The following is a 26392-nucleotide window of genomic DNA, read 5'->3' on the forward strand; positions in this document are numbered from 1 at the left end:
CAGAAAGTCAAAGTGTTGACCAGGTTGGAAACTCACTTGATACTCTTATTTTCGGTTGGAAGCATCCTGATAGCCAACGTAAGTAATTTGAACTCAAAAACTGTGTATATTAGGTTGCTAGCAAAGAGATGTATGTTCCTAGGACTGCATTGCATACTCCCATTTTTCCCTTGGTGTATATATCGAAAAGTCTTTACTACCCACACTACATACGTGACTTGCGAGGCGAGACGTCTTTTCACGAGCTAGAATGACGATGTATGGCCGAATGAACTTTGGGAATGTCTTGTTCGAGTTATATGGATGATTGAGCATCATGATATTTATCTTCGAAGGCGAAGTTCGAGGATATTCGGTTAGTAATTTCAAAGCTGTCTTACACATCCTACCTGTGCAAAGCCGTGTCATAGGGATCGATATCTCAAGTTCTCTGATAGATGGCCATTTGAGTTATTCATAAGGTCTCGCATACATGCATCACTTGTCAACGCTCATTACCTAATGTTCATTCACTCGTTATCAGAATGACTGATGATATCGTCCTGTGTATTGAGTTTCAGCCAGCAGCATCTCACTTATTTTCAGACTGGTCAAACTCACAGAACAAGATTGTCCCGATTATCTCTTGAAAAAGCAGTATGAACCGCATACAAGGGACCCCATCAATGCGCACCTCAAGAAGAATTTCGCGCAGCCAACGCTGGGAGTGTCTTGGTCTCGAGGTCCAAAGTCCGAGACGAAGAAAATAATGTATCCAGCTGACGATCCGGATATCGCAGAAGCGATTTTGATTATCTTGATCAGTGTAAGTTCTACGTCGCTAGAGGTCATTAAACGTGTAAACTTAAGGAGCAATCAGCGTTAAGCAGATGGTCTTTCAAAAGTCATCACAAAATTGACCTACCCGATATGAGGTGTATTGAGAAAAATATAGTACAAGCTGAGTATGTTGATAGCCCATACGTAAGTCCTAATTGGCAGCGATGAAATCAACGGGTCCGCCAGATACAGATTCAGTCGCTTCAAACTCGAAACGCTTACCAAGAGCTAGTAAATCTTGAACTTGGAGAGTACTTCCACCTGTACTATTGTTGTTGTTGTTTCTGTTCGTCTCATCGTTGGCTGCTTTCATATTGATTTCTGTTCGTCCAGGTACTGGAAATTTGTCTGATAGAGAATAAACAACCTCAATGGGAGATGGCGTACTGAGTAAACATCACCAATTGTCAGTGATCGGTAACAACCAGTCGTTAGTGAACAAGGTTGCATTCTAAGCTTGAGGTTTATATATTAGGTTGGTCACAACGTATGTACGACAAGTAATGATGATGATTTGAGGGACCAAAGAGTACAACGAGATACTGCAGAGGTGTGGACTTTACTACTCGAGTCGTACGTGCATCTCACCTTTCAATTGCGTCGCACCTGCTCATGCAAAATGATACTCCTCAACCTGTAAATGACTGCAACCATTTATCTGCATAGCAGTACTGGTAAAACCAAGTTAACGAAGCTTTGTCGATGGTCGCAGGATTACGAAAAAAGATAACGAAGTATAGATGTCAGATTGACTTCTCATGGACGGGAAGCTGAGTAAACCTTCCAATCAGAGGTCCAATAGTATAGATCCATTACATGCATCATATGCCTGATCTCAATCTCATCGTTGATAAATTGGCCAGATTGACACTGACTATCATACAGTCAACTATCATACAGTCAACGTCATAATACTGTCTCATTACTCCATATCAGCTTGTATCCAACCTGTACCATGTCGTCGCACTCACCCATCGATCACAAACGCATCTATCGTTCTACCGTCCGAAGCACCCTGCCTTAACGACGTTATATCCTGAGTATCACCAAAGGTGGCTAATAACAATCCAGCGTCCTTGACGGATGCTACGAGGGAAGGGACGGCGGCCTATGAGTGTGTGATATTCAGTCAGCAATTGGGACTCTTTCTCTGCTGCATAACTCTCTAGGCTCTGATCATCCTTGCAATTCCCCCCTGTGCCTCGTTTTGCCTGCACTCTTCCCTCTATCCCTCGTCTCATCTCCTTCTTTTCTCTTGCACATCCCATCCTCTTTATCTAATCTGGCTCCGACCCTTTCACCTGTCCCTATTTTCTCCTCCTCTTTGTCCCCTTTTCTCCCTCTCTTCCCCTATTTCGTCTCTACTGCTGCCCGTTACACCCTACACAAGCTCGAAACTTTCCCCTTTCACTCTCTGGCTCGCCTCCCGTTCACCCTTCATCTCCGCGTTTTCGACCATCGAGTAATCAAAAATACTGATACGAGTTCATACTCACCAAAGTGGTAGCTTCCAATATCACACCCAAAAGATTCGTCGACTTGGCAAAGTTGACGGCTTCTCTCACGCTCAAACACCTCAGATCCGTTTCCTCCTCTTGAGAGATAGGTATCAACCTCTTTCGATCTGTAGTCGTGGTTGATGGTGTACTTGAAGAAGAGGATGAGATACCGCAATTCGAAGCGAAGAATACAGCGTCTAGTGTGTAGAGATGAAAGGTCAATTTCACGTTGAGATATGCAGTAGGGCACGGAGATACATACACGATGTCTATGATGTGAGGGATATTCAACACTTACAATTAGGTTGTTTCCAATTCAAAGCAGTAGCCACCTCCGGCTCGAAACTACTAAAGATGAATTTCCTTCCTTTCTGCTGCGATTGAGATTGTGCTTTTCCATTCTCATATATCGAATGTAGAATCGTATCCACCCATTTATTGATTTCTATTGATTTACCATAATTCCTCAACTGGATTGTCTTCGGTCTCAGATATTGCAATAGCAAGTTCAAACCGATATCAGACGGAAGGACGTTAAGTATCGAATCGAGTGTAGACATCGTTTTGGATAATATACTTGACCATTCAACCGAGCTCAAACTCGACGAAGAAGGATCGAGTAATAGGTTTTGAGATTTACCTATAAGCAAGAATTGTTCTAGCGTAACGTCCGATACTGTTATATCCAGATTATCGACTGGTAATTTGATATTTGGATATATGACTGGGACACCATCTTTGGTCACTTGTACTACCACATGAACGTATTCTCCCGAGAGTGAACTTGCCGTGACCAACGCCGATTCATGGTTGGTATTACTTGATGGAGCAGAAGTGATAGCGGGAGGTCGAAGGGATGGTGAAGAAGTTGATACGGATAATGGCCTGTGTGATTGGAACTGATGTGCGTGATCTTGAGTAGGTTGGGAAGGTGTCACCTTTGATTTCCAATATGTTTCTACTCTACCGCCAATTTCCAATTGAGCACCTTGGAAAGGCTTTATACAAGACACTTCGAATGCGACTTCTCCTATAGTCTTCAGATTGTGATCTAGTAAGGGGGCGACTATCCCTTTGTGATAGGTGACATCGTTGAAAGTCGCAGGTAAGACTATCGCTCTCCCTATCACTTTGGATCCGAAAGTAGGATATAATGATAACTCCAATGTGAACGTTTCTAAAGATTGGACCTGGAATGAGAACACTTCACGTTCATCTGCCAAAGGCAATATGACTGAGTGAGGGACAGCCGAAATATCTGATTTTGAAGTCATAATCAATTTAAGCGATGACCACAGATTAAGGGGATCTTGACCTGACCGCGAGTATAGCTTGATCGGAGGTGCTTTGGACGATGAGGACGGACGGGTGAATGGGTGACCTAGAGAAAGTTGAATAAGACATCGATTGGCAAGGAATTCATGTCCATATACTCGGAGTCTGTAGGTGATAGGGATCAGCAAGGTGTTTCAAGAATGGTTAGATCTCGTATGGACTTACGGTATTATAGGAGGAGGTAAGGACAATGACGGTATCAATTCGAATTCATCTGCTGGAGGATCTAACATCAGATCTGAACCAGGAGAAAGACTGTCCATTTGCGGATCAGCAGCTAGCCCCAAATTCTCCATCCCCTGTAGGGTGTTCTGATTTCCATTCAATTTCGCTCCGCTATCCAGCAGATAATTGAGACATTCCACATGACCGAACCAGGCAGAATACCATCCCGGTGATTTGCCATATTCGTCCGCCGCATTGACATTGCACCCAGCTTCCACCAAGACCTTGATGCACGCCAAGTGTTGTGGTTGACCTCCGATCGCAGCGTGATGTAAAGGTGTCCAGAGATTGCATTTATCCTGTCTGTCCTTCCCACCACCATCCGGACCACCTTCTTCGACCAATAATCGACATATCTGTTCATGACCTGCTTTAGCAGCGAAATGTTGAGGATATAACCCTTCAGAATTAGGTATGACTTTTGCACCACACTGCAAGAGCAATCTAGCAACTTCCAAATGTCCATACTGACATGCTAAAGACAATGGTATCAAATCGTTGGATATCGCCGTAGGCTCTAATGTAAGTTTATCTTGAACGAATATGCGTACGACTTCGAGGTGACCCTGGGTGATGGCGTGCATCAAAGGTGTATATCCATCTTTATCCGTTGCTGATGGATCGACCGATTGCGATAAGAGGAAAGAGACGATTTCCGAATGACCATGCATTGAAGCGTAATGTATTGGTCTTCTATCGTACGCATCTGGCTTCTCAAGTAGACCGACATTGTTTTGAGCGCAAAGTCCGATCAGAGTGAGAGAGCCATTGATGGCAGCTTGATGAGCTGGTGACCGACCATTGATATTATCGATATAATTGTAATCTAGCGTGACGGCATTCAGTACCATATCCAAGTATTCTTGAGGAACGTGTTGAGCGGCTCTCCACAGTATCCTCATCAATCTCGTACTTGTCGATTTATCCTGTCTTTGATATTGATTCTGTTTGGCTTTGGCAATCCTCAACCAATCCAGAATAGCATCTTTACCCGAAGAGAAAGCTTTGAGCATATTCGAATCTAGATCCACCAAAGCGTCCAAAGCCAACGAATTGCCCGTTGATTCTAACACATCTATCTCACCGAAATCCCCTTTCCTCCCGCTTCCTAGATTCAATCCATCGGCTCCGATTGATTCAGGTAGATTATGTTCGATCTCCAAGAAAGATGTTGACAGATGTTCAGAACCGTTTTCGATATCTAGTAAATTTGCCGTTACTATATCTGATAATTTCGCTATGAATTCTCGATTGAAACAAGGTTGAACTTCCACTTGTCTTTCTATATATAATTCTTTCGTATTGCTCTTACTTCTTTTATCCCATTTTTTCAATATCTTTCTAAAACCAGTTGCGTTAATTTCTATAAATCCTTGTAATTTACCCAAATCCCTTTCAAACAACCTCCAACCTTCTTCCAACGATATCCACTCTGCGTCCTTCCGTGTGGAGTTATCGAGCGTACTGTCTTCACCTGGTGTTCCGCTTCCCGATGAATTTTGAAGCAATCTCTTTCGGTTGGATAAGAGTGTTAGGAGTCTTAATCGTAAATCACGTTCTTTAACGAGGTAGAATGTATTTATCTATGGAACCATTGATGTCAGTTCATGCCGTACACACATGCAAGATGCATCTAGCTCACTTTTTCTAGCTCCCTCTGCAGAGTGAAGAAGAACACATCCCTATGCGCTTTGAAACTCTCACTCCTATCATTCCCACCAGTCGGATCTCTGCTCATCAACGCACTGCCGGTATTCGGTGCAGGAGGTTCAGACTCGGCTGGAAGGGGTTCTAAATCTTCTACAATCGATGAGGGAGTGATGGAAGTGTCATGTTGCTGGAGATGGGGAGGTGAGAGTGACCCTGCATCTGGATCAGATTTGTTACTACCACTGCCGGGTGATTTCTTGGCGGGCCGAAGACCTAAGGAGAGTAGCGATGCATCGGATGCTGGTCTACCGGCTGCATAGGAGTTGATGATCTTCTTGAGGGCCTGGATGAGTGATTGGTCTGATTGTCAGCTAAAAGCGCTGGTAAGGGGGATAGATCGTACTCACTTTGTAATTCAGGTAATACTCTCCCCATCCTGGCACTTGCTGGGATTGAATGGTTTTACCGAACTGTTTGAGATGGTATTAGCCGAAGTAGACGATGTATGTTGACATGACATACCTTCATGTTGCCCTGCTGCTACTAAGTTGACGTTGTGAAAGTCTCTGGATGGGTTGATATTGGGCAATAGTGACGAGGTCGATCCCTCTAATACCCAATTATCCCGAACGTTTCTAAGATAGTGTCTCCTTTTATTAGGTATAGGAAAAGAGCTTCGGTTGGAAAGGTGAAAAACGAATGGACCGGTAGAATCCCGTGTCGCTTCTGCTCGTACGGCTGTCTGCTACAAAGTCAATTTCCTTAGACGAACATTGAGGAATAACGGATGAATGTTGAGGATATACCGTACGGTGAGTGAATGGGATGAGTTTGCTTGAACCTGTAGTGGAGGTGCATACGACTGGTCACTCTGACTGGCTGATAAGACCGCACGTGCGCAAATCGACATCGTCAATTCCGTGACATTTCATTGCATAACCCAGAATATCCCAGTCCATATGTGACTTTATCCACCACATGCATACCACTCCCTCGCTCTGCGAATCTCCTCAATCCGCTTCGATCGTGAGTGCTTGACAGGCTCCTCTGTCGCTATGAACATGTACAAGGTTGACCTTGCGCCCCAGTGTTGTTGGAATTAGTTACGTAACATAAGCGATATCATGATTCCTCCACTTATCATGTCCGCTCCGAAAGTACCCAGGTATGATGTCAACGAACAGCGAGATGAAGCGAACACGATATAAATGATACACTAGGTGGAACCAACATGAACACTCACGAATACTACTTATACTCGACCCAAAGTGAAAGCAAAAAGAGCAGCTGAGCCCAAAGACAACAGCTATCTCACATCGCATCATATATAAGAACAAAGTCTACAAGATTACCAGATCCTTCGTCAAATCCCTCAACTTCAATATGACCCCAATCCACCCACTCATATCCAAAATCTTCACCGCCCATTCTATCCCCCTCTCAGAGCTCGAGCCCTCCTCTAGAGGGATATACATCCACAAACCCAGCCAGAAAATGTATTTTACCAAAACACAATCTGACATTCCGCAAATGACTGGTGAGATAGAAGGTTTGAAAGCTATGGGACGAACAACACCTGGTTTGGGTTTGGTACCAGAGGTGATCGGATTTGAAATTGATGTAGAAAGGAAACAATCTGCCATGGTAACTCAATACTTCAAGCTTGGATCTTCTAGTAGAAACATACAAAAAGAATTAGGAGACGGTTTGGCTAAGATGCATAGTATCCCGGAGGAAAAGGAGGGGTACGAAGGTAAATTTGGGTTTGGTGTACCTACTCATTGTGGAGTGACGGAACAGGATAATACATATACGGAAAGCTGGGAAGATTTCTATCGGGATAGGAGATTGGGTGATTTGGTCAAGAGCATTGGGGATAATACGATAAGTAAAGAATGGGAAATGATGAAAGATAGGTAAGTCAAGTTTCGAAAGATATATCTCAGACCATCACAACTCAATATAGAAGACCGAATGAAGGCATATGTAGATTTATATTAAGCACAAGCTGATAATTATCGTTGTTATTTGTGTTTCCTTCAACAAGAGTAATCCCCCTTCTTCTTCATGAAATCGATCCACCTCCTCAACCAGTCATTCTCCACGGTGATTTATGGTCAGGGAACAAAGGGTACGATACGATCACCGGCAAAGCAGTGATTTACGATCCAGCAAGTTATTATGGTCATAATGAAGCGGATCTAGGTATAACTCATATGTTCGGTGGTGAGTGGTGCGATCATATGTTTATACGAATCTCAGGCTGATTGAAAAATGAGATCGTGTCTTTGTGTTATTTTATGATGAATACAGGTTTCTCAAAAGATTTTTACGAAGCTTATCATGCGATTCATCCTAAATCCAAACCACACTACGATGAGAGACAGAAACTATATGAATTGTATCACCATCTCAATGTGAGTTGGGCATAATGTCATCGATCCTGGAATTTTAATCTGGCTAATGATGTATGATGGACATAGCATACTCTGATGTTTGGCGGATCATACAAATCGGGTAGTTTATCAATAATGAGATCGCTAAATGATTGGGCGAAAGACAAAGAGTTATAAGATGTAGTAGTAACGATCACGCTGAGGATAGTTCGCCGTTAGAAGGATGTAATGTACATAGACATGCCATAAATATGCATCAAACATATGATTGTAATCTTGCTTGAACAACTACAACTACGCTTTACTCAATCACCTCCTCTTACTTCTCCTCGTACGTTTCTCCGTACTCTCCTCACTAGATGATCTTTTTCGTCTACAAAGTAACTCATGTATGATCAGCTTGAGATACATCCGATAATTCATATCATGCAGCTTGAAGAACCCACCTTGACCTCCTCTCATCTTCTTCATCTTCCGACTCCCAACCCCCGGGACCAAGCGTTGCCGATCCCCCTCCTTCCTCTCGTTTCCTCTTCGATCTCGACGAGCCAGAATTCGAATCTTCATTCTTGCTTCTTCTCGATGATCTCCTCTTCTCCCTATCCCTATCTCTGTCTCTGTCTCTGTCTCTGTCTCTATCTTCGGAAGAATAATCATCATCATAATCATGATAATCCCGTTTAGACGATCTCCTTCTCCCACTAGGTGGACTCGCCGATCTATCTCTAGATTGCGCCCGAGAATGCGATCGAGATTGACTCCTCGAATGGGAATGTGAGTTCGAATCACCTTGATCATCTCCCCGCGTCTCAGATTTGACCGCATCTGAATCGCCACCTAGACCTTCACTTCCTCCGTAATCTAATGATCCAGCTCCAGACGTGTCAACCTTGTCTTTATCCCTGAATCGTCCTGCTTTAGGTCCAGTGGGCGCGGCGAATCCAGCTCGAGGACCGAGAGGTACAGCTACACAGTCAAATGACTGTCAGCTCGCATAGCTTGAATATGAGTTGAGAGAAAACTCACCTCCTCCACGTCCTCTCAACGGTACTCCTCGGACTGGCACACCCCTCACTGGCATTCGTCCTCTCATGGCGGGGTTGATCATCTGACCTTGTACTTGGGCATCAGGAGTTTCAAAGCCGGTCTGCCATTAAAGCATCAGCAACATGCTCATGCCATCATGATCGTGAGACCGATGAGTACCGGGATCGAAGAAGGATCTTAACGATCTTATGAGACTCACCTCCACACCTTCTTCCAACTTCACTTCCTCTCCAGCTTCCGGCGTTCCCATACTCCCAGATTGAGAGGTCGTTGTCATCCCAGGAGGTCTACCATTTTGACCTATATCATCACAGCACAATCGAAACATGAGCGACTTCCTTGACGAGACAGATCGTCAACTCACCAGGTCTTGTCATGGGTTGTTGTTGCTGTGATTGTTGTTGCTGTGGTTGTTGTTGACCCATTCCTTGTTGAGGTTGCATCCCCATACCAAAAGGCATACCTCCTCCACCTTGATTCATATTCATCATATTCATATCTAAACCTTGCATAGCCATCATCTGTTGCATCTGAGCTTGCATTTGCGGATTCATCATTCCCATTTGCTGTTGTATCTGGTTTGCCATTAGTTGCATTTGCTGCTGCTGCTGTTGTTGCTGTTGTGCTTGTTGCTGTTGTTGTTGTTGAGCCGCTGCTATGGCGTTGAACGGTATGTTCTGATTAGGGATGTGTAAGAGGCTGGCTATGTCAGGTGGAAGTTGGGCCATCGGTGGTAAGTTTGCCTATAAGTCAATTCGTCATCAGCTCAATTTTCATTCCCATCGTACTTCCGATCTCCCCCACAAAACTTCGACTCCATATCCATTCAACTTCATAAATATCCCTTGCAACCAGAAAGAAAACGGCTGTATAACTCACCAAAGCCGCCCTTCCTTTCTCCATGTCACTCTTATACCTCAAATACCTAGGATACGTAAACTCGTCAAACCCAAAATTAAAGTAATCCGACAAAGTAGCACCGGGTTTTCTCCAAGGTTGACCTGAATTTTCGAATTGGGTCATATCAATTTCGAAGACGCTCTGACCTGTCGAGGGGATGATCCCAGTAGGATTGGAAGGATCGATCTTGGTCTTGCTTATGAATTGTGATGAAGATACGGGTGGGAGTGTAGAGGGTGGTTGACCGGGATTGAGCGGTGGTACGCCACTGATTCCGTCTACAGATGAAGAGGGTGGTTGGACTGTGATGGATGGGTCGGAAGGGGTAGATGATATTGGTGGGTTTACAAGTGGACCTGCCGTTGAAGATTGGGCTTGGGCTACGCCTGGTCGAGATGTGGGCGTATATTCTGTAGTTTGATTGGCAGTGGGTTGAACGGCTATTCAAGGCAAAGTATGAGCTATATATCCAGTCTTGTAGAAAGAAGCGCTTACGTCGAGAAGGTGTAGATACCTGAGGTGTACCAGGTGCAGGAGTAGGGGTAGCAGCCGCAGGAGCAGTCGTGCCAGTACTTGTATGCGCCCATTTACCTATACCTATAACATTTGAAGGAGCTGTCTGGGGTTTTCTGAGCAGATCCAGGAAATCTTAGATCAGCAAAGCAGTTCACACTTCTTTCAATATCAGGTCCCACCAGAATAAGGTACATGACTGAAGATCACTCACCTCAGGTCCAATGTCCTGGCATTCTGCCCGGTGAAAACAACCTTTATATCATCATCCGAATCGTCCGAATCGTCATCCTCATCATCTTCCTCTTCGTCCTCCTCCTCTTCTACACCCCCATCTTCGGGATTATCGACAACCGTAGCACTTGTGTCCATTCCATACGCCGCTAGTGACCTATAGGTCCTCGGACATGTCAGTCTTCAATTGCTCATGGAGAAAGGGAAAGGAGGTAACGTACGCTGCCATAGAAGAACTTATACCATTCGCCGGTATCGGGGCAGATGTCGAGGTCGAGGTGGTAGCTTGCAAAGGAGGAGGTACGGTCGCTTCTGGTTTCGCCACACCACTTAAGTCAGTTCATCATATTTGAGCGATTGTCACAAACACATGAGACTCACTTTCGTGTGTGTTGACAGTGGTGGTGGGTGGTAGTGCTACCTGCTGAGGTTTTGGAGGTGATTCGTCCCCGTACAAGAAAGCGTCATCGTCGTCCATATCCATTTTTGCGTATTCCTTTTCAGGTGAATGATTACAAGCGGGAAGGAGTGAGAGAGGGATATGGGGTATGAGGTATGCTTTGTCTAGTCAGTTGGCAACTGGATGAAATTCAATCACAACTGATCAACTGGGAATACAACGAGGTGAAGGTTACGAGACAGGTCTACAATCATTATTTATGTTCCCCATATAGTGAGCAGAGTGTGATTTATGAGCTTAGAATGTTCGTATAGACACACATCCACATATGCATGCAGCCCACTAATGCTATACAGGTATAAGGTATACTTACTAAACATCAGATGGGTATAGTTCATACATTAAGAAAAGACAGACAAAGTAACTAAGTAATGAGATATCAAGATGAATGGGGCTGACACGGTCATATCGGACAAGATTAAATGAACAAATGTTACAAGTAAATCAACAGTGGTTCGATGATTTTAGTCATGAAGATTGACTGCCATGTGCAGAAAGTTCTGGATGAATACGGCGAGAAACACGAAAAGAACAAGAACGGGTCGTTATGTGATCCTGATCGGACGTTGTTGGTGATGATAATCATCTTCCTCTTCCGGTTCTTCTCCAACTACTCGCAGTGCTAATCATTAGCTCGTTCTTCCTCCGGTCTCGTAACTTTCATATAATGATACCGACTCACCGAACTGCAATGGCTCACCATGCTTATATCTCGCCGGACTAGGTTCCCTCCCAGGTGTCAAATCAAATATCATTCCTTTTTCAGGTGGTTCCAATCCTACTTCTCCCGTATCTTCCTGGGAATCATCAAATCTGGAATGATCTCCTTCTTCCAATGGTTCTGAGACACCCTCAGAGTCCATAGAATCTCTATTATATTGATCGACGATCCCATGGATCGTATCTCTTGTATCTCGATGACTCCTTCTAGGAATAGGAGCCAACAATTCTGGCCCAGATCCAGATTCTCCATCATCAGCAGTACCCGCGTGGGGGTGTGCGAGCGAATGATCTTCATCGGAATAACTGAAATTCCCAGAAGTAGGTGAAACAGGTTCGAACCCCTCGTTCAGATCTTCTTCATCTGATGGTACGGCTTTTCGTCTGATCGATCTTTGTCTTTCCATTGGAGGACCAGTAGCACGAGGAGTTGTAGCATCCTCACTTGATAACCTCTCTTGAGGTGGGGTATGCTGATCTGGTATGGCAGATGGAGAAGGGTGTCGAGCAGGTGGATGAGGTGAGACTGGTAGTCCCAAATTTGCTTGATGGAGATGAGGAATGGGAGGTAAAGCATCTTGCCTGTCCATCCTTCTAGCCCCATTCGCCACGAGGATATCTACGACGAGGGCAAAACATCAGCTACAATACGAATCTCAAAGATTTTCTAGCTGCATTCTGGACTTCAACTTACCCATCCATTTCTCATCATTTTTCTTTTGACCGATCACCCCATCTTTCGGACTAGGTTCCGAACTACTGACACCGCTAGCAGAGTGCGATTCAAATTCTACATTCTGTTCTCTTTGATTCTTCTTTTCTTTCTTACTGACATTAGGTTTTTCTTTACTCTCATTGGACTTCACCCTCCTCATACTTTTCTTCGCGGAACCAAAGAATAAACCCTTGGTATCGTTCATCTTCGGGTCAATGTTATCTTTCTCACTGTTCGATCGAGTACGTCTGACAGGACGGGGTTTCACAGGAGACGCGGGTGTGGAAGTATCATTTGACATATGCCAGACAGACGCATGAGGTTGATCCGATGCGCTCTTGGTCAAAGTCACTTTCTCAGTCTGTTCGCGATGTAACAACATCCTATCGAAATCATCATCGCCCCAACCTTGTCCTAATCTTGATTTGACGGTATTGGATTGAGTCATCTGATTACGTTTTTTTCTCTTTGGTGAGAATAGACCGAAAGCAGATTTCTTCTGAGCAGGTGTAAGTAGGGCTTGTTGATACTCCTAAGTAAGGGGTGCACCAGAGATCAGCTACGGCCTTGTGAAAGTTTTATCTCGCTCAACTCACTGGCGGAACTCTTTCTTCAAAGAGAAAATACAGCTCCGACTTCCTAGGATCGCCCAGTGGATCATTGTCCTGTGTTCTAGGATCAACCCTTGATGGCTTCGCTTTATATTCCATCTATCATCGATCAAGAATGTAAGCTAAGGACGACTATAGATCAAAAATTAGCTTACCAGTGCCCAATTGGCTTCTCTAAAAGTCAATTCCTCCCTATCCATCCACCCAGCACCGATGATTAAATCGCACCAACAATCTACAAATGCCTCTTCCACATATACCCTTCCTTTATCGTCCACTCTCGCATTGGCATCAGAGAAAGCGTTGATTCCAACTCTAGGTGTAGTATCATAATTGAATGGTACAGAATCTTTTTGTGACTTATGTAATCTCCTTCCAAGCTCATCTCGCTCTTTAGGCCAATCTGTAATTTCCTTTTCTATCGGTGCCGAGAACGTCAATGACACATCCAACAACGGGTCCGTTCGATTGAAACCTCCTGATGGTGAGGCAAATTCGGACCAATCCATCGTACGTCTTCTCTCGGCTATACTCATCTTGGCACTTTCAGTCAAATCGAATTGTAATCTATTCCTGATATCGCCTTCTTGTCTTCCGTTTTTCGAGGTACGAGAGGAAGAGGAAAGGGAAGGAGCGTCAAATCCACCTTCTTCAAACATACTCCATTCTTTACCTGCCAGACTGGACCATCTACCTTCTTCATTATCGTCCTCTATCGTTGCCAATCTACCTTTCCTACTTCTCTCTGTTGGGCCTCCACTCAGTCCGCCATCAAAAGAAGGTTTTGTGGCACTTCCATAGGATATCGGTCCATCTTCGCCAATGGAAGAGGAAGGTAAAGGTAAATTCTCTTTGACCATCATTCTTCTTCTATATACCGCGGAGAACTTCGGGCGACTACTCTCGCCTCTTCGGGATTTCCAAGTCACTCTGTCCCATGCATCCCGTTTCTCTCCGATGGGCAGGTCATTGACCCATAATTCGGCTTGACAGACCAAATCCTTTGAATATGCTCTGACGGTCCTTGAGGCTCTCTCACATCTGACTACTCTAGCGCCCTTTCTCGGTCCACCTCGAGCAAGATCCTCATCCGAAGCTACCATCGCTGGATAGCCGGTCACCCACTCTTTCAATCGAAATGGGAGATCCGCCAGACCCAGAGATCCCTTTGCACTCGTCGATCGGATATAAGCCAACAGGAGGTGCTCGGTGGCCGAGGCTGCTCGAACATAATGCGCATGAGCCTGCATCGCTGTCGACGAGGTGGGTATGTCGAAAAGTAATGGCGCAAAGAGGGAAGAGAGAGCGTGAGGTGTGAGACCAGATAAATGAGAATGAGCAGCAAAACGAGACAAGAGGTGGAACAGAGGCGTCATGATGAAGGTGTAAACTTCGTTAGCCAATATGTGAGCGAGGAAAGGGAATGCATCAGTGGGATATCCGGAAGCTAAAGAAGAAAAGCAAATCAGCTATTGCACAAACGTCAAGTCTGAAATAGCTAATCTTACCTCTTTCTCTGCCTCGCCATTCTTCATAAGCCTCCCATTCTAGCACACCATGGCAGATTTCCCTCACACCCTCTTTGATTCGAGTGATTCGACTAAGAGACCAACGGAGTAACCAAGCTAATTCATGTTCTTTTGCAAACGTCACATCTTGTTTGAACGCTTCATGTTTCGACTTGGAATTTGATCTGACCAAATGCCTATACGATTAGCTGAACTGGGATAGATCTTTAAAATAATGAACCAATGCAAACTTACGTCAGAGTATCTAGATAAGCCTGAATAAGCATTTTAGTTCGAGTCTGACTCAACTCTAAAGCTTGGTTGGAGAATAACATGGGTGTGGTGAGACCTAAAAGCCGAAAGGTTGTATATCAGTCAAATTGGCATCGCAGTATGTGAGAGATTCAGTATAGCAGACTTACCTCTCCTTATCAATTCCTTGCTGACCTTTTTCAGCACTTGTCCCACTTCCGTCAAACCAAGGGTCACTTTCCCACCAACTCCAACTAGAAAACCATATTGTCTCAATCCCGTGACTTCATCCGAGTGATACGAGAAGGAGTCGACGGAATTATTCGATGTTGTATGCGGTGCGATGTGCGTAGGTAAGAATGTGAATTTGGGAGGGAGGAGGGGAGGTGATCCGTCAGGTGAATGAGGTGGAGTCAAAGGTTGTGGTTGTTGTTGCGTGGGTCTGTTGGGAAGTGTACTGATAGTAAGGAAAATTGTCATGAGCTCTGATGCGTTCGAAGACAAATGATCGAACCCAGCTCACTTTGATATGTTTCCTGGAATTGTACCGAATTCACCTATCCCCTGCGACTGACCCCTCCCACCGCTTACGGTAGCTCCCCGCTGAGAAGTCGGATGGGATCCTGATACTGCGGGTGTAGGAGGGAGTTTGATTTTCTTGGGTGTCGAAGCTGACCGAGAAAATATCGATGGCATGTTCCCTATGGGTTAGGCAGTGTGTTATAGTCTATCCACCTGGGAGAAGGGAATTTTTTGTCACCTGCAGGTTCTAGCTTGGACTTTTACCTTGGTCAGGTCGAGAGCAAGATGAATGTTGCACAAGAAGTGATTTGAGTTGGATGTGTTGGTAGTCTTGATATATCGATGAATCCCTGTCACTCGGTAACGAGGGTTCACAAAGTAAAGGAGTGTCTTGAGGTGGACTATGTGGTCGGTATGCGGTGGCGACTGAGCCATGTACCGGGATGTACACTGGATGTCGATTGGCCTATGGTATGTATGAGGTCGTGTTTGTTATGATTGAGTGATAATGATGGTATGACGTTGACACACGTTGTCAAGGATGAAAGGCTGAATGATATGATATGATGGGTGAATGAACGGTGACAGTGTGGAAAAGTGAGAGTGAATCGGAGACGAGTAGAGCAGGGAGACATTCAGAGGACCATAGAACACAGAGCGATCAGTGCGTAAGATGTAGTAAGATGAGATGACAGATGGTCAATGCGTCGATCTGAATATCCCAACTCACGCTAGGATCGTCAATAATCAAAAGCCAATTGTCACAGTAATCAGCATCCCTTACAGGCAGACAGAACTGATACTTTCTCATCCGTATATATGTTCCAATAAGAACAGTGACTGTTCTCCATTCTGAGCCCATCTATCCGGAGGGAGGGTGTCAGCTAGATCCCTCCAGCAGCGATACATGGTGCCTTCTGAACCCTGACAGATCTTCGTGTTTCATCTTTTGTCAACTTGGAGATATGCTGTGAAAAGGGGGTTCATTGAAGGGTGTTTCATATCTCCTTGGGGATGTTAATGTTCAAGACGCGTCGGGACGTCCTTGTGGTGTACGAGTAAGTATTACTCCGAAGGCAGTTAGACGGCTAATCAGATGGATGGGATCTTGGGAAGCTCTTGAATGAATGGTGTAAGTGCTTTCGATAACATGGAAGTCGCGTAGAATTACTCTCATCTACGATTAGTCAGACCATGTAATCAGCAGAAAGAGTATTTTGTAATCGGTTGATTTGTTTGTTTACATTATGGTACTCGAATAGTAGTTAGTAACGAAAACGTAATGGACCATTCGTAAGCCCTGAATACCCGTAGTGATGTCTCATACCATCAGGCGGCCCCCGCATATCCCACATGCAGATCATCCGAATCAACATCCCTCTGTAACATAGCCATCATACATAGGTAGTCGCTGTTATCATATATTGCATATGAGAGATCAACCATCCATAACCAAAGGAAACAAACATATCATACACATCATTCACTCATCCCGCTCCTGCTCAAAGGGCACACCATGACGTCCTCTCGACACTCTTCTTCAGAGGATCCCATCTTGAACCCCTCAGTTGCCGAACCATCGACATACTCCCAAGCCCCAATACAAGATAATTCAGCTGAATCGACCTCGACCTCAACACAACATGCACATCCTCTTCAACCATCCACATCCAGTCGAAACGCATCCTCACCCGTTCCTTCTCCTGCTCTGGCTGGTGATACCGGAACCCGCACTCGGACAGGTCGAAGACGACAGGTGACCATCCTACCTCCTCTTACCACTTCCGCCCTGGGGGATCTCAGCACTTCCCATCCATCGTCGACATCACAGGGTAGGAGGAGAGCACATACCGTCGGAGTCAGCTTCAGACCTAGAATACCATCAGACTTTTTTGCCAATGCCAGCTCAAATGTCAATGGAAATGGGAAGGTAGAAGATGAAAGGTCAGATACGTTAACTCCCCTCAATTCCATACAAAGGCCCTCCAATACGAATGCAAGTGCGAATGTCAGTCCAGGTGATCTCGAAGCTGGGCTGGCCGGGACTGGAGGAGGAGGAGGCAAGGGAAGGATGAGATCGACTTCCAATGCTAGTAGATTCAGTACCACCTCAGCAGGTCGTAGAAGTAGAAGATCAAGTACGCCGGTAGAATTTGATTTGACGACTCGTCATCAGGGTGGACATGAGGTTCATCAGTTGGATGATGAGATGGTTGGGCTGTTAGATTGTATTGATCCGACTGTATCTACTGGTGAGTTTGCCTATACATAACTACCTGCTCATATGCACGACATGATGATGATTTGGTTGATATGACGTCTATCCTACCATGTCAACTTCCGCCATTTTCCATATGCGTTATACTGATTATCTGTCTTATTTTTACCCACCAATGATCAGTGAATCACCTACAGAACATGACCAACTCAGTCTTAGTACCTCACATACCCCAATTATGGAAACGTAGACCAGAAGTACAATTACCCCATACACCCAGTGACGAATCTCTAGCGTGAGTTACAATCATATTCACATCCATAATTATATCATCCATTTGACCATGAGGATCTTATGTATTTCAGATCAATGAATCGGCCATACGAATCAACTTCTTCTACCCGCCAGCGACCTTCCACCGTCCGATCACGTAAGGGTTCAATCTCCCGTTTCCTACCTTCTCGATCACCTGGCCCTCCGCCCGAAGTAACTCGACAACAAAGTACGAATACACCTGCCGATCAATGGGGAGGAACTCAACCTATACCAATACCAGAGGTTGAGGAGCCCGCCTCGCCCATAGATCAAGATCGAGGTAATGACGACAACGATACAAGACTTGAAGTGCCATTGATACAAGCTTTGCCCAAAACACTCCAAAGGGAAGAGTTCGAAGATGACCTGGAAGATATCAAAGAAGATCATCAACTGGATAAACATGTCAAACATATCTTACGATCATCTAAAAGAGCGAAAATAATGAGAGGCTTGAAAGGAGTCTGGGCGTTTGTTAAGACTCCTATGGGATTCATAACGGCTGTTTATGGTTTCCTGGTTGCGTTCTGGGGTGCGGGAATTGTGCTGTTTTTACTTGGATGGATACCTACGAGTAGCAAATACAGACAGGATGTTTGGGTTGGTGAGTGTATATCCGACATCATCACGATTGCTCGTTTCGATTCCTGCGATATACTTGATACTGATGAAAATGTCCTGAAATTTTAAATGTGTAGAGATTTGTTCTCAGGTTGAGAATGGTCTATTCACCGTCACAGGTGTGGGTCTGATCCCGTGGAGAGTTATAGATACCTATCGTGAGTCGATAGCACTCTATCATACAACATGATTGGAATTTATGATTAACACCTGATATTTTACGTTGTACCATATTTTCAGGTATGTCGGTCATATGGACTTTGAAGAATAGAGATTCAAGATTGAGGAAGAAAAGAGGTTTAGCACCTATCGAAGATGAAAATGATCTACCTGATCCGGAATTAATCAAAGATTTCGTTTTTGTGAGTGGAATTGGACTTCGTACAGTCTGGAACAGATAATCACTATAAATCCAGTTGACCTGCTACATATTATCATGACTGACTAATTTTTCTATTTGCCTTTCCTTTTTCTGGTCTTTTTCTGGTTGGAATGAATAAATATTTATAGGTGTTATCGGAGAAAGATCAAAATAATCTAAAGTATCAACAAGAGAAATTCGCGATTTCACAAACTTGGTATAGACCTCATGCTACTGCTACTCATAAGGCTTTTCCTATGAAGTTCGCTCTGTGGAATACAATTGTAAGTTATAGATACAGGTAGTGCTAGTGTAGGCGAAGATTGTGCTGACTTACTACTGCTTATAGTTGATGGACGGCAATTCTTTCTTTCAATGGTGAGTTGCGCAAAACAGAAAGTAAATTCACCCAAAAATTGGGCAAGTACTGACGAACATGTTTTTCTCTTCTCCTATTTGTTCTAGTTTGTTATGGTCAGTCCTTTCTCAGATTGGGATATGCTGTATAATCGTGTTGTGCCGAAAGCTGATGTCATTACCTTTGTATTCTTGATTTCGATGATGACAGTGGCTGTATGTGGGGAATGGGTAAGTGCCTGCAACATTCCGCATACCGATCTCACAGTATAGCTGATTCGTGCTCTTGGATCTGGTTTTGACAGATTGGCATGAAAGACCGGCGTGGACTACAGGATGTCTAATTCCCCTATCATTCTTATGTGGTATAGGGTGAGTATGGATGTTCCGCATATGTCTCAGGATGTTCTATCAATTATACAGGAAGTAATCTAATTACGTGATGGGACATATACAGAGCCGCCGTATTGATATGGCAAGGATCCGCGCGAACCAAGAAATCCGCTTTGGTGTCTGAGAAACTACGTAATGCCTTGAACGTCCCTGTCGCCATTGGTATACCTCGTTCGGTCGATGGCACGGTGTTGGTGTCCAACACGAACAATGCTCCCGCTACTGATATACCGCTACACAAGACTGAAAGTCCCAATAAGCCTGGTGCGAAGACTGCTGGAGGAGGACGAAGGACGACTATCACTTTTGGTTCGACGAATAACCACGATGAAGATGAGTCCCAGAGGGAGAGGAAAGTGGAGCATAAGAGGGATAGGGGTGTTACGCTTGCCGTTACCCCTGAATGGAAGGGTGATGAAAGTGCTGGAGGTGGCGGTATGGATTTTGGTTTGGGAAAGGTTGTTAGTGATCGACATGATGACGAGGAAGGGCATGGGAGGGATCAGGGTAATGAGAAAGATGGGAATGAACATATAGCGTTGAAAGAAGTTGAAAAGTAAATAAATTGTGGCAAGTATCCGCTTGATTTGTTCTGGACTTGACTTTGGTTTTGGATTTTTATGTTGCTTGAATCTATGTTTTTGGTTGTCATATCTCCGCATCTTCCTATAACTACTTCATTGATGACAATGTATTTGCATGCAATCTTCATAAAATTGTATCGCTGTTTGTCGACTCTTGTTTCTTCTTTGATGTCAGTCCGATTGGTTTGATCATTTCGATGAGCTACATGTACCTCACATAAGTTTCATCACAGCGTCAGATGCTCAATTGGGCATTCACTTCGAAATCGATACGACCTTGATTGGAATCACCGAACCATCTCAACTTGTAGGTGTATCTTGCTTATACCGACACAAGTCGTTTTGACCAGTAATATTGCATATGAATCAGGGACAAATACAAATTCATAGCTCTTTCACCGCTTGCGCTATCCTCTTCTGGTCCTCCTCCTACTGGCCAATTCTTAGAGTACTTTCCAGTCGTAGGGTATCAGCGTCCTATATGGCGGTTGGTTCAATGGTGCGATGTTCCCGTCTATGAATCACGGCGAACATAACCAATTGTTTGTTGATGTACTATTTGTATGTACTGTTTGTATGGAATCCTGTCCTCTCCGTGCCCACCCTTTCGGAGCCAAATCCCTCATTCTCGGCGCGGTCTAAAAGGATCAACAGGATCAGGGGATGGACGGGAAGTTTCTGAACATCCCTGATTCAGGTCATCGGTAGAGCTGAGGCCTGCACTTTAATCCATCCCGTGTCAAAGTTCACTTAATCGGTTCCGGTCTCCTTACCGATAGTCTTCTTTCTCCACAAACAATGTCGAATATCGAAATTCCTGTATAACGTCTCAACATGCATAGTGCATCGGGTCACCTCACTCTTCTTTCGTCACTTGCATTATCTGTATAGATGAAGTGCAATAACAAGAAGATGACACCTCTCAGCACCTTGGCGACGACAATCATCTTCGCCAGCGTTGCTCATGCAGCAAGCTTAAGTTTTCTAGGCTGTGTCAAGGCGTCTGCCCTCAGCTCATATACAGGTACTTCACAAACCAGTCGATCTGCATGCCAGGTAAGATCTGAGATTTGTTATAGCGAAATGCATCTATCTATGCTAACAAATATTGAGTTGATTAGGCATATTGCTTGAATGTCTCCGGAAATCTGCACGGTGCAGCGTATATAGCTGACACCTCCCGGTGTTATTGCGTGCCGAGCAATAATTTGCTTAATGGTTTCCTTTACTCAGACTTGGTCAAAGGGACGGACAGTGTTGGTAATTGCTATACGTCCGACGCCTCTGTGAGCATTCATGATCATCAAGTCTCCTTGTATGGTAACATTGGGCACTGATCAATGAATTATTCCTCAGTACGATTCGCAGGTCACACAGGCACAGGCCGATACCATTGCTTCTAACGGCCAGGTACCCTATGCACAATTCACAGGCTGTTACACCTCTCAGCCGCCTGCCGGACCCAAAGGATCTCGCCAGTTCTCAAGAACTCAGAGGCTCAATCAGGTTCCGTATTACGTCCAGGTCGGGGGCTATCGATCGTACGCGTTCTGGATCAGCGCCGTCTCTGGTCGATCAGGCTTCAATTATACTGGTTACAACGACTGGGATCTTGATCTATCCTCGCTTACCCCCACTGATTGTTCCGCGACTGGTTCCGATACCTGGCTGGTTGCTCTCGGCCCGGAACCCTCTGCGACTCCTTCTGCCGTGGCCCGAAGGGCGAACCGGATAAAGCGAGAGAGATCGCTTTGTCCTAAAGATCAACACGCCTGTCGAATCTATGGGTCTTCGGAATATGAGTTGAGTAACGTGCCAGACCAAACCACGAATGAGGCTGACTCTTTGAATAGTGCCTGAATACCAACTACGAGCTAGGTTAGTTTCACTTCTCCGGTGTCGATTGTAGTGCCCGAGCTGACCGTTGCTTAGAGTCGTGCGGTGGATGCAAATATGGTGAATATCTGGGTGATTACCGAAGGCCTTACCTGGTTAATACGACTATGTCTGCGGGACAGGAGTGAGTCATTTTGTGTATCATTGCGCGGTCATGCATGCTGACCATGATCTGTAGCTGCTCGAATATCGCCGGCGCAGAACCATGGGGTGTATCCTGTTCAAGTGGTCGATGCGACATCAAGGCGTGTATTGAAGGTTATTCCTTGGTCGATGGGAATTGTGAGCAGATTATGTAGGAGAGCGTGGGTGCTAGGTTTTTTTGATAAATTTTGGGCTTTCTGTGTTCACCGTCTACATGTTATAATGTCAGGTCTGCGGACCACTGGCTATTGCCGCAACCCGACAAGAGCGTTCGGGCGCATGTGTTCGCCTATCATTAGTCTCTGCAGCATTTCAATCCTGAAATATTACCCGCATGTTATGCGGCCATACCTTGACAAGGTGACAGCTGTAGCTTGCTTCACTCAATCCGAGTAACTGTCGGAGTTGTAGTCTAGTAGAACGAATGAACGCCACTCAGTATGGAGAAATGTCAGGACATGACAAATCGTGAATTAAGAGAATTGCGTACATCTCATAATGTACACATAAGCTATGTACACACAAATCAGAAGTTCACCTTCAAACAGAGTAAAGTGGGGTCGACTACATTATTGTCCATTCATCACAATTGGCATACACAGAATATCTGTTTAAACATTTCTCATTCGCTTGAACTCGGCATCTCCTTCACCAGTTTCCCTTAGGTAAGTACCAAGCACCTTTGTCGCTTCCATCAAACGTTGACTTCGGATATCAATCGCCCCCTTTCCTTCTCGCTTGATACCAATCTGGGCTGCAGCTCGAGCAGAGAAAGCAGCTAATTGTAGGATCCAACCGACCACGTATGGAAGCTGGGAATCATTGTCAAGATAATCTGGACCCACTTTACCTGTTATATAATCATGGGCCGATAATCGAACTTTGTCCAATATCGAGAAGCAACGCAGGTGCATCGAGATGTAGTCGAATCGAATTGATGCGGTCTCAGCTTCCAGACCAGCTTCCAATAGTGAGATCATTTGTAGTATCGAATACTTCGGGCTTCGATGATTACGTTCTCTTCGAACCTTGACATTACGAGAAGACCTATATGCCGTTCGTCCAGCATCCTGTTGATCTGCTTGGATATCTTGAAAGAGTTTATCCAAAATATTGATATCATATGTAGTTCCCGCGATGAAGGCCGATCGGTATTTATTGGCGAATATTGGTAGAATCTGAGAATGATCGCGAAGACGCTTGGCTCCTGACCTGGACATCAGATTTGCATCTCTGGTTCGATTGCGCAGGTAGCTTGGAATCGGTGAATCCGTACCAACATGGCGTAATGCCCCAAGTGCTTCGGTTGAGTATCCCATCATGTAATGCCATGACACCAGAGAATCATCGATGTTGTCGGGGTATTTGCCGCCAAAGATGTCCTCTTTACCGTGGATATTAAAGACAAGGTCCATGTCGGGCCAGGAAGGCATCGATGCACCAGGCATCAAGCCAAATAACCGACACGCAGCGACCAGATGAGCGGTTGAGAGCAGTGTCGCAAATGAGTTCACGAGTTTGAACCCTATATCCTGATATTGTATTCTCAGCCGGAACAGAATCAGGCCACAAAGCATAGGGTTCCGTTCAAGGATTGTAGCCCGCGAGTGGATCGACCCCCCGGGACACCGGACGCAGTGGACACTGATCTCCAGAAATTGAGCTCGTACTTGAAAGACCCGATGACTTCTTCATTTTCAGGAGGCCAAGTGATCGGATGGGCAGCAGGTTCCGTTTCAGTCCTCCTCTCTAAGGTCGCAAGCATGTGAACGGCTTCGGTTCGTAGATGATGAAGAGCTTTGGGGGCAGAGGTGCCCAGAACGAGATTGATATCGACAAAGATCTGACCAAAGATCAAAAGCAGAAGAGATGGGGTTTCGGTTTGCCGGAATGTATCGATCTCTACAGCCATTTCATCGAAAAGGTATATGTTTATGGGTCGGCCGTCGATTTGTACTTCAGCAGCTGGTGTCAGCATATGTTTCGAGATGACATCGCCGAATGCGATGAGAGGGAGGTATTCCAAATATGTCTCGCAGATGAAGATTTGACTTTGATGGCATCTTCGACTGAACGAGGCCTGACGCACATCGACGGAAGAATCGTATTGACCGAAATATCCAGGTTTTGAAACTGGGATCGAGCCGTGGTCGAAAAGATCGTGCGACGCCGTGTATCTCCTGCGATATAGGTATCAGTAGGTATTCGTAGATGGTCGTTGCTACGATGTCGGACTCGTTGACCTCGTCCCAAAGCGGGGGAATTCTGATACCGCTTGTGCCGGTGACGGCAGAGTATAGTACATTGAAGAGGATAACCAGTAGATTAGGAAGGTTGTTCTCGAACCCTGGAAGGATTGACTTGACCACATCTTCGTGCGGCTTCCGTAGGAGTTCCAAAGCGGCGTTGGTTGTCACAGCAGCAGTTATCAAGCTGATCTTGCCTGACTTGTACCTCTCCCAAACCCCAATAATCTCGTCCCGTATATGATGCACGTCCTCGAAGAATGCCAAAGCTCCCAACAGCAACTCCTCTCGTGAAGGTTCTGGCATACATCTGATTCGAGCAGGAGAAACAGTTGGTGGACGAGGTGGTTCAGGAAGGAAGATATCGGCGAGGTCTTCGACATCTTCGTCTTCTTCGACAGCAAGTTCAGCGAAGCGATTGGTAGGTGACCTCAATTTGTATGCCTTGGTTTCCTCAGTGAATTCCTGGTTCTTGTACTCGGCGAAGATGTTATACACGTCTGTCAAAACATTGATGAAATGAGCGTGCCCTTCGTTGGAAGCGCTAGGGATGCTCAGGAATCTCTTTAAGCAGCTGAATCGAAGTTTGATGCATCTATCAAGCAATCGAGTGTAAGGAAGCATTTTGCCGAGTTCCTTATGCAGTGTTATCTCAACGCCTTAGTATTCTCTACCTGAACACCTGTGTCGGTTGTAGGGTACGGTAACAATTACACAACGTTTCGGGTCTAATAACAGTAACTATCCCGAATTAGTCATATACTAACCAGTCGCTGTCGCTAGGGTTGTACACCTTGCTACTTTGTGTCCTCATGACACGTTAGCTTCCATCTAACATCAGCATTTCATGATCTCGACGGGAATACGGACGGAACACGCGACGAGAAGCTCAGCAATCGGTCGGTAGAGATGCTTAGGGATGAGATAACCTTTGATGTGAGTGAAAGCAGGAGCTAGAGCAGGTGGATCGTCTATCACCAAAGAGCTGTCAGTATTGTGTGAAACACAGGAGAGCAAAAGCGTACTATAAGGAGGTGGAAGAGATGGGGGAAGCCCGAGGGTGACTCACTTATATTCATCTTCTCCATCTTCACCTCAAGTTTGCTTGCAGCAGCTTTCTCCTTCTGCAGATCCTCAGGTACACCATCCTGAGCCTGCTTCTGTTGTCCACCAGCCTTCGCTCTTGCCCTGGCTTTTGCTTTAGCCTTCTTCTTGGCGTTCTTCAACTGGTTCGCGGCTGGTTTCGCATCACCGTCTCCTCCGTCGAGGTACTTGTCTGCTTCTGGGAAGTTTGCAAGTTGAAAGCCATAATTCACGGCAGTATTTCCAAGCCATGTTGACAGTTGTTCATTATCACGTTTGTACTGTTGATATTTGGAACGGATGAAATGAGACATGGTGGAGTTGTCGCTCCTAGTGCCGTAATTGTCCAGAAGCGCGACCTCGAGCAGCAAATGAATGATGGGAAGGAGTGTATCTTTGAAAAGACGACAGATCTATGAGTTTGGTCTCTTGTATATGCATGTTCGTGGTTTCGGGGTACATGCATTGACCACCTCTAGATGCAGCTCCTGTTCTGCTTTAGATCACTGAATGACTTGAAACAGGAGAACAATAAGGACAATCAATATGCGAATACACAATCCCCTTCAGGGACACGTCTTCTGAGAACGATATCGATGCACACACTCGTGGTGAGTCGAGTAGTCGCAAGTGACCAATCTTGCATAATAATACTGTGGATATCTGTCTACAAACAGACAGACCATAACCGTGATTTCCAGAATGAACAACCTTAGCAACATCGTTATCTCAAGATACCTGGAAGAGTCCGTATATTTAATGACCGAA

General features: G+C 45.1%; 9 protein-coding genes across 9 annotated transcripts; 3 read left to right on the forward strand and 6 right to left on the reverse strand.

Annotated features, from left to right (window-relative positions):
- Positions 1–970: 970 nt before the first annotated feature.
- Positions 971–1433, reverse strand: I203_103038 (uncharacterized protein; the record flags this gene model as incomplete). The annotated part of the gene is made up of 2 exons (XM_065517221.1): positions 971–1205; positions 1408–1433. The coding sequence occupies 2 exons, from the start codon at positions 1431–1433 to the stop codon at positions 971–973; spliced, it is 261 nt and encodes an 86-aa protein (XP_065374039.1).
- A 353-nt stretch (positions 1434–1786) lies between these two features.
- I203_103039 (uncharacterized protein) lies at positions 1787–6056 on the reverse strand (the record flags this gene model as incomplete). The annotated part of the gene is made up of 7 exons (XM_019147314.2): positions 1787–1927; positions 2316–2515; positions 2617–3758; positions 3819–5461; positions 5521–5871; positions 5936–5998; positions 6051–6056. 7 exons carry the CDS (start codon positions 6054–6056, stop codon positions 1787–1789), a joined length of 3546 nt encoding a protein of 1181 aa, XP_019003864.2.
- Positions 6057–6911: 855 nt separating this feature from the next.
- On the forward strand, positions 6912–8101 carry I203_103040 (uncharacterized protein; the record flags this gene model as incomplete). The annotated part of the gene is made up of 4 exons (XM_019147315.1): positions 6912–7444; positions 7576–7754; positions 7842–7945; positions 8012–8101. The coding sequence occupies 4 exons, from the start codon at positions 6912–6914 to the stop codon at positions 8099–8101; spliced, it is 906 nt and encodes a 301-aa protein (XP_019003865.1).
- Positions 8102–8233: 132 nt separating this feature from the next.
- I203_103041 (uncharacterized protein) lies at positions 8234–11102 on the reverse strand (the record flags this gene model as incomplete). Its single annotated transcript, XM_019147316.1, has 10 exons — positions 8234–8297; positions 8371–8890; positions 8951–9071; positions 9171–9271; positions 9336–9714; positions 9851–10311; positions 10367–10500; positions 10599–10775; positions 10840–10930; positions 11000–11102. The coding sequence occupies 10 exons, from the start codon at positions 11100–11102 to the stop codon at positions 8234–8236; spliced, it is 2151 nt and encodes a 716-aa protein (XP_019003866.1).
- A 521-nt stretch (positions 11103–11623) lies between these two features.
- Positions 11624–15580, reverse strand: I203_103042 (uncharacterized protein; the record flags this gene model as incomplete). The annotated part of the gene is made up of 9 exons (XM_019147317.2): positions 11624–11688; positions 11761–12417; positions 12493–13045; positions 13110–13223; positions 13280–14571; positions 14633–14817; positions 14888–14981; positions 15055–15341; positions 15408–15580. 9 exons carry the CDS (start codon positions 15578–15580, stop codon positions 11624–11626), a joined length of 3420 nt encoding a protein of 1139 aa, XP_019003867.2.
- A 1342-nt stretch (positions 15581–16922) lies between these two features.
- I203_103043 (uncharacterized protein) lies at positions 16923–20231 on the forward strand (the record flags this gene model as incomplete). Its single annotated transcript, XM_019147318.1, has 10 exons — positions 16923–17658; positions 17808–17919; positions 17990–18543; positions 18638–18718; positions 18801–18922; positions 19071–19205; positions 19271–19299; positions 19490–19509; positions 19584–19650; positions 19736–20231. The coding sequence occupies 10 exons, from the start codon at positions 16923–16925 to the stop codon at positions 20229–20231; spliced, it is 2352 nt and encodes a 783-aa protein (XP_019003868.1).
- Positions 20232–21167: 936 nt separating this feature from the next.
- On the forward strand, positions 21168–22450 carry I203_103044 (uncharacterized protein; the record flags this gene model as incomplete). The annotated part of the gene is made up of 6 exons (XM_065517222.1): positions 21168–21311; positions 21377–21541; positions 21612–21965; positions 22109–22133; positions 22188–22275; positions 22330–22450. The coding sequence occupies 6 exons, from the start codon at positions 21168–21170 to the stop codon at positions 22448–22450; spliced, it is 897 nt and encodes a 298-aa protein (XP_065374040.1).
- A 456-nt stretch (positions 22451–22906) lies between these two features.
- On the reverse strand, positions 22907–25165 carry I203_103045 (uncharacterized protein; the record flags this gene model as incomplete). The annotated part of the gene is made up of 3 exons (XM_019147320.1): positions 22907–23827; positions 23923–24475; positions 24531–25165. The coding sequence occupies 3 exons, from the start codon at positions 25163–25165 to the stop codon at positions 22907–22909; spliced, it is 2109 nt and encodes a 702-aa protein (XP_019003870.1).
- Positions 25166–25378: 213 nt separating this feature from the next.
- I203_103046 (uncharacterized protein) lies at positions 25379–25938 on the reverse strand (the record flags this gene model as incomplete). Its single annotated transcript, XM_019150821.1, has 2 exons — positions 25379–25512; positions 25611–25938. The coding sequence occupies 2 exons, from the start codon at positions 25936–25938 to the stop codon at positions 25379–25381; spliced, it is 462 nt and encodes a 153-aa protein (XP_019000048.1).
- Between the last annotated feature and the right edge of the window lie 454 nt (positions 25939–26392).

This window comes from Kwoniella mangroviensis, assembly GCF_000507465.2.
Source record: "Kwoniella mangroviensis CBS 8507 chromosome 1 map unlocalized Ctg01, whole genome shotgun sequence".
In the NCBI taxonomy this organism is placed as follows: domain Eukaryota; kingdom Fungi; phylum Basidiomycota; class Tremellomycetes; order Tremellales; family Cryptococcaceae; genus Kwoniella; species Kwoniella mangrovensis.